Source organism: Clinocottus analis, unplaced genomic scaffold (genome assembly GCF_023055335.1).
Source record: "Clinocottus analis isolate CAN_PGR_092001 unplaced genomic scaffold, fCliAna1.0.p SCAF_11, whole genome shotgun sequence".
In the NCBI taxonomy this organism is placed as follows: domain Eukaryota; kingdom Metazoa; phylum Chordata; class Actinopteri; order Perciformes; family Cottidae; genus Clinocottus; species Clinocottus analis.
This window is the reverse complement of record NW_027175832.1, coordinates 19,792,541-19,800,334: the sequence shown is the minus strand read 5'-3', so window position 1 is coordinate 19,800,334 and position 7,794 is coordinate 19,792,541. Positions and strand designations below refer to the sequence as shown.

Genomic DNA, 7,794 nt, shown 5'->3' with positions numbered 1-7,794 from the left:
ATATATATATATATATATATATATATATATATATATATATGTATTTATGTATATATATATATATATATATATATATATATATATATGTATTTATGTATATATATATATATATATATATATATATATATATATATATATATATATATATGTATTTATGTATAAATACATGTATTTCCATGGCTGCAAAGTTTAAATTGTCCATATATATATATATATATATATGTAAATTGCAGTATATTACAGATATTCTGACCCCCCTCCTCCTCCTCCTCCTCCTCCTCCTCCTCTCCAGATGGTCTCAGCAGCAGGAGGTGACCCTGTGGGGGTCTTGAGGGCCTGACAGCAGGGAGCCGTGTGACCCGGTCCAGACCGCTCTGTAGCACGACGTCATCCCGGGATGAACCACACGTTGACAACAAAGACACAACGACACACAGACACACACGGGCGTCTGCTGGAGCCTCATGATAATAATAACTATTATCATCGTTCCAGATTAAAAACACTGACTATCTCAACAGTTCATAGTTAAATGGAGCACTAACTGGTTTTATGAGAGAAGTTGACCACTAGAGGTCGCTGCTGGGTCACGTGTCTCTGACAGCTGAGTGTTGATGTTTACTTGTTGGTTATTTACTGCAAACACTCTTTGATGATAGCACTTTTTCTTTTTCATTCATTCATGGATTAGTTCTACTGTGTAAAACAAAATACTTTCTATGAAAGTTTGTCTTTCGGGAAATGAGAAGTCTGGACAACCATCACAGGTCTGGGGTCGTTTTGACCTTTGACCCCGTGCTCCTGCATGAGAACCAGTATGAACCAGTGCTCCCACTAGGGAACCAGTATGAACCACACTGTATAATAAAATCCGAGTTTTATGGAAAAGTGAGTTAAACCTTCAATTAAAACTTAAATCCTACGAGTGGGAGACTTCACTGGGCTTTCTATTCTTGTGAGGACACGCCTGCAGCAGCTGTAAGCCGTGTTGCGTTCAGGCACCGCGTGGATTTTTTAATTATTTGTATTTTTTAATGACCGCCGCTGACTTGTTGCTTCTCCCCGCGCGCCAAACACTACCCGTCGTGTCCACAGCGGGGCGCCCGACCAAAACAACTCCTCTGCTGCCTTCACGTACCGCTCGTAAAACTCCAACTCCAAATGTTAGTCACCAAATGCAAGATTCTGAGGCACTTGTCGAAAACTTTCTCATGAAGGTGTTCATTATTTCCTATCAGGTTTATCCAAGCTTAATGAAAGTAATAATAATAGTAATGCATTGCATTTTTTAAGCCATTACAGGGTACTCAAAGGTACGTAAAGTGGTAAAAATAGAAGCAGTAAAACAATATAAACAAAGCAAATAAATGCCGTTATTGATGCAGCTGCTGTCTCTTTTATTCTGAGGATGTTTCCTTTGAATCCAGGATGCTGCACAGACTCACACCACAAGTTATTCAACATTTATACAAGCTTTAATGATTTAAAGATTCCCAGCAGTAAAATGTAGGCTCACAACTCTGGCTGTTCCCTGAACGCCACATGCTCTGTTATAAAGCACCGTTCATATTTAGCATTTTTATATCCCATAAATTAATAATGAGGCACACAACCATCACATAACCATGTCACGTCGTCAAGAGACTTCATTGTGATTATAAGTTTTAATTGTAAAAATAACATTTTAGAACGAAATGTAAACCATACTTTGGTGTTTCATTAATGTATATATATATATATATATATATATATATATATATATATATATATATATATATGTGTGTGTGTGTGTGTGTGTGTATATATACTCATATTTTAATTAATTTTACTATTTTTTTTTACTACTTACTGATACTATTTTTTAATTAATTTTGACTATTCTTGCTTTTTGTCACTAAAGTTGGTCGTTGAAACGCAACATTCCCAAATGCACCTGAACGCACCATCTGACCGAGCATTAGCTCAGAGTAGAGGGAGCGAGAGAGACAAGGATCTGGATTCAGAGAGAGAGGGAAGAAGGGAGCGAGAGAGAGAGAGAGAGAAGCTAAACAGGTGGTCTGAAAACACGCAGAAAACAATGTCGTCCGGCGGGGACGAGCGGAAAGACCTGTAGTCCTCACGCGCCGTAGAGGAATACCGGGGACCGAACCCAACGGGGAAAGCCCATGCTCCTTTCCCACTCTCCTCCTCCTCCGCCTCCACCGCCGCCTCTCCTCGGGTTTTCACTCCGAATCCCGGGGCCGAGCTCTCGGACACTGAAAGCATGAAAGTCACGGTGTGCTTCGGCAGGACTCGGGTGGTGGTGCCGTGCGGGGTCGGGAATATCAAAGTGCACAGCCTCATCCAGCAGGCTGTCATGCGGTACAGGAAGGCCATCGCCAAGGTGAGCGGCGGCCACTTTTGTTTGTTGTCTTCTCTTTTTTCTCCTTCTTGTTGCAGCTTTTGTGTTCCTGGAAACAATGTTGCGACGTCCCCCGAAGGAGGGGGGGAGGAGGGAGGGAGGGAGGGAGGGGGGACGAGTGCGCACTCAATATGGCGCTAACTTGGAATGAAACGCAAAGAAGAGGGAACCGTTTTCTTGACGTCTTTTACTTTGCACAGTTATTTCAGCTCGCGAGCGAGCGGCACAATGTGTGTGTGTGTGTGTGTGTGTGCGCGTGCCATTCGCTGTGTATGTGTGTGTGTGTTTTTAAATACAAAGAAAGCCCCACCGCCATTGTGGTTTCTTGTGTTTTTGTAAAACAAATCAACAAAAAAAAGCCCACCAAACTTCCTCTGGGATTCGACCCGCGGCGCGGGCTCGTTAGCATCCCGACGTGGGAGTTTATCTTTTCTTAGACACGAAAACGTGCACGAACACAAACGGTGGAGGACTTTGGCAAGTTTTTTTTTGTTGGAAAGACCTCCCTCAAGTTGCCAGCCAAGAGATTAGCCGACTAGCAAAGTTAGCCAGCGGGGCTGCGACACAAAAAAGTGGGGAAAAAAGTATAGGACTGCGGTGTGAGGCGTTCAGGCACCGGGGGAAAAAAAAGTCCCCACGCTGTTTCACGTCGTAACACCCCAAAAGTTCCCCCTTTGTTCTGCCTGTAATGAACTCTGCCTGTGCACGTACAGACTCACACATGGTGAGAGTTTGCAATGCAACAGCAGAGGCCTTTTTGTGTTTAAATGATGCGTTTAGGAACCCCCCAAAAAAGCATAGTTTTCAGAGAAGAAGCTGCCTGCAGTGCCACGCTCCAGCTGACTGGAGGCATGAATCTCAGCAGATAAAAGTCAGACTTAAGTAAACGAGTATGAGGGATGTGTAGCAGCAACAGATAACCTTTTGACCCCTTCCCTCCCTCCGCCGGCTGGACCACATGACGCGAGGTCCACCATCACTGTCATCCTTCTGACGTTTACATAATTCATCTTTTCTGGTTTTGCTCGTTCAGACCTCCGTTTAAGGTACAAAGTGCATCTCGTGAATAATGAACTCTCTCTCTCTCTCTCTCTCTCTCTCTCTCTCTCTCTCTCTCTCTCTCTCTCTCTATCCTGCTCCGGCGCTAACTTCCACCGGCGGCGGCGGTGACCTAGAAGGAGTCGTCGTGCCGTATCCCTCGTCTGCCGGTGAATAATTCAGCGTGAGCGTGACAGAGGAGATGCGGTTAAAAAAGAGAGAGAGAGAGAGAGAGAGAGAACTCTCCTTCACGACTTTCGTGAAAATGAGGCTTTTTAATCTGGTTTTTAGTTTGTCCTCGAGAGGTTTAGAAGTGTAGGAAAAGCTCCTGGTTCGGTGGAACTGAACGCAGCGTTTTCGATATCGTATCGATCATTCGTTCATTTCTCTCCAGCTCTTCGTCCTCGTCCTCGTCGGCGCTGCTGGAAAACGAGGCCGCCGTCGCCGCCGCGCACTCGAGCTCTCATTCTGTCTCCTTTTCCTGCTTTGATCTCCAGTACGAGTTAAAGTAAACACAGGAAAACAAAACCCAGAGCTCCTCGTGAACTTCTCACCCTCAACAACCCCCCCTCCCCCCAAAAAAGAAAGACGCAAACCCTCCTCCTCGCTCCATTTAATCGCCTCATATCTGTGTTTACGTCTTGCGAGTCCCGCCCTGCGGCGCACGCCAGTTTGGAGTCTTGTCTCTGATGTTGTATCGATTGTGTACCTTTTGTTTTCCTGCTTCAGTGTTTTGCATGAAGCGCTGCGTCGCTTCCCCCTCTGTCATCTTCCTGCAGGAAGAAACGGTCCTCTGAAAGGTGTCCATCGTCTCCTGTTTCTTCAAGAGGAAGTCTTTAGCTGACAGTCCCTCACAGCCTCTGGACCGTCTGTAGAAACCTGTGGTTCCTCTCCACAGATCACAGGGTGTAAAGTTCTCGGCGCGTTGAGCCTCTTTTTTGTATTTTTTAAATGACACCCTTGACTGGAAAAAATAAAGAGAAGGCGTCTGCCGGCTCGACGCCCCAAAAAAAAAACCACAAGTGGCAACGGCACGCCAGAAGAGCCGTCAGAGCCGTCTGAGCTCCTCTTCTCCTTCTTCTTCTTCTTCTTTTTGCGTGTCGGGTGTCTGGATTGTTGCGTCCACGCCGCAGATTTCCACTCACGGCGTCGGTGCTGGAGTCTCCTCCCTGGAGGCGGCTGGCCGCATGGTGCACACGTTTAACCGGCGGATTTAACGGGACGTTGATAACTTTCACGTTCTGGTTTCCGCCCTTCCTCCGAGGACGCCGTCTGGAGCCGATCGCCTCAATCGATTAATTGAGAAAATAATCAAGCGGGATGAACCGCGGTCGCAGCCCTTGATTTGAACTTTTGGTGTCCGCTGACGTGTGAAAGGGAACGTTTTCAAGAAGATGAGATGCTCTCTGCCACCAGAAGATGAGTCCTTTTGGTTAACGGGGTGTTAAGTCATTCGTCATTGACAAAATATTTAGCAGAAAACACCCGCTTAGGTGCGAAAAATGTGTTTTAATCGTGTGTTTAAAAAAAAGACGCGGGCTCGTCGCCTGACTCTGCAATGTGCCGGCCTGTTTCTGATCTTGTGTGCTCAAGATATTATTGAATCCATTCCTCAAATGACTTATTAATTAGTGCGCTGCCGCCTTTGATGGCTGAAGATGAGCCGTCACAGTCGCTCAGATCGACTTGTGAAACGTGCCACATCCTCAAAAGGGTTTCTTTTTTTTTTAGGGGTTCAAAAGAGCGACACGACTGCACATGCGGTGTGGATAATGAGGAAGGATCTCGGTGCATGCACACGCGCAAAGCTTTGCTGGAATGAAGACTCTTGAACTCGACCTGAACTCGACCTTTAATCGTTCTGCTTTTGCGAGTCGCACGCCGTCGTCAAGACACAAAGTTGTTGTGCGACGGCTGCACCGTCTGCAGAGCTGTTTCCAGGTGTTTAATCAAACGATACAGGTTTGCAGGTATCACGAGGGTGGATTTATGTCTCTCCAAGCGCACGCATACCGAGCTTATTTTTTATTCCCCTCTCAGGAATTAATTTGGAGAAGTGTTGTCCTGAGTTGAGGTGCGTGGACAGAGGATCTCTTGCTCCGCTGATGATCCCTCGCTGGGGGGCCGCTGACTTTGCCCTTGACCAAAACGTCCTAAAGCACGACGCGGCAGAGCATTTAATGTCCTAAAGCCGTCCGGTGGAAGGAGACATGTGACCTGTGAGGCTTCCTGCGTGGAACCGTGAGAAAAGACAAGAAGAGTCGGCTTCATACGGACATTTCACATTCAACTCGTACCTAAAGAACCTAAAGAATCGAGCGCCCGAACCCCAAGAAAGACGACGCAGCAGCGCCGCCATCTTTCCTCCTGACACGCTTTGTTTTCTTTCCTTTCCCTTTTTCCTCGTTACGATGATGATGATGATGATGATTTGGCATAATAACCGCGTTTCCCACAACTCTTCTTCTGCTGCGCCGTGCACTTTTTTGACGAGGGATTATCTTCGTTGTTGTTCCAACTTGACGCCGCCCGTCTCTCTCTCTCTCTCTCTCTCTCTCTCTCTCTCTCTCTCTCTCTCTCTCTCTCTCTCTCTCTCTCTCTCTCTCTCTCTCTCTCTCTCTCTCTCTCTCTCTCTCTCTCTCTCTCTCTCGAGCATCATGGCGTTGACGCAATAACTAAAAAAAAAACCCAACACTTTTGCTTTTTCCACTTCGATAGCGGCGGTCGAGCTCGTGCTGTTGTTCTGGATCGTTTACAGTCGGAGCGATAATGACGTTGCCCTTGTTAACTTCGTCAGCAATGGAAGAAACGTGTTAAGGGTCAAAGGTCAACGCATCAGCATCCTGGTCGTCTGGAGCAGGAGACGAGACTTGAGTTGAGCTTTTAGGATCTTTTTGCATCCTCCCACGACCCGTTTTCTCACTTTTTGTCCGTGCGTATGTTTCATCTTCATCCCCGTCTCACCGAAGGTTTTTTTTCTTCTTTTATCTTTTAGTACTTGACTTGATTGATTTTTGTTGATGAAGTTGAGTTTAACGCGCTGTCTGTGAACGCAGCATTGCAGTGTGTTCTCACAGTTTATTGTCTGTGATTTAAATGCGACGGCGACCTCGTGTCTTGCTCGCTACCCGCTCAAATAACCTAAACGTGTTAGCGCTGAAGTTAGCGACAACTTCGGCCCGAGCTCACTTAAGGTGGACTGACGTTTTTTGTTAAGGTGGACTCGCTTTCTGCTTTTTAGTGACAATGTTTTCAGAGAGTTTTTAACTGCTGAAAGTTGTTTGTTTACTAACGAGTATGGTTTATTAGTAACTAACTGGTTTATTAGTCATCATCATGCCGAGCTTAGACTTCCAAAAAAGATAATCAGCCGTGTACGGTGACACTAAATGCACGAATAACTCGACACGTCTGCTTGTGAGGAAAATACAGCTGAACTCAAACTATCTACACGGATGCTTTAAAAAAAAAAATTTAAAAAATGTGATGAAGAGATGAAACGAGATGAAACCTTGAAGGTCGACTGTAATGCGACCCATTGCCAACTGTGATTGGGACACACACACACACACACACACACACACACACACACACACACACACACACACACACACACAGTTAATGAGAGACCAGATCATACGACTTAATGACACAGAGAGAGCTTAAGTGGTTTACAGAGTGCTATGAAAACAGATCACTTGAACTCTGGCGTGGATCCAGTCAGCTGAGCCGCCCGACCGCCGGCACCAAAAGCCGGCTACATATGGTGCTGAACTCCCCCCCCCCCCCCCTCCATGAGGCCCCCATGAGGCCCCCATGTGGCCCCCATGTGGCCCCCATGAGGCCCCACAGACCGACAAAGTAGGCCAGACATTGACGGACAGACTGACGGCCTATTTTTAGGTGACGGACGCCTCAAATGTGTCAACGGCACTTGAAGTTCTTTTGATGAACACTTACAACAGAGCGGTGTTTTTACACACACACACACACACACACACACACACACACACACACACACACACACTCATACACACATACTCAGATACATACTCTCACACATGCATATATTCACACACATACATACTCACACATATACACACTCACAAACACGCACACACGCACACACACACACACACACACACCGTTCCCCCAGAAACGGTTCTCATATCTTTTTTTGGTCCTTCTGTCGAGCAGCTTTTCAGCTGGAAGCCATCGTTTATTTATGAAAGAGATTCTCTGCGTGTTTTCCCCAGAAGGAGGAGGGGGGATGCTGAAAAGACTCGTGTGTGTGTGTGTGTGTGTGTGTGTGTGTGTGTGTCTTTGTGTGTTTCCCCCGCAGAATACACTCATTG

General features: G+C 46.2%; 1 protein-coding gene across 4 annotated transcripts in view; it reads left to right on the top strand.

The window, feature by feature from the left end:
• Window positions 1-1,980: 1,980 nt before the first annotated feature.
• The window catches only part of pard3ab (par-3 family cell polarity regulator alpha, b), a 165,834-nt gene continuing 160,020 nt past the window's right edge, over window positions 1,981-7,794 (top strand). For all 4 annotated transcript variants that reach the window (XM_068566323.1, XM_068566315.1, XM_068566306.1 and 1 more), the window contains exon 1: window positions 1,981-2,383. In XM_068566323.1, coding sequence (XP_068422424.1) covers window positions 2,264-2,383 — 120 coding nt within the window. In that variant the 5' untranslated portion in view covers window positions 1,981-2,263. The remainder of the gene's footprint in view (window positions 2,384-7,794) is intronic.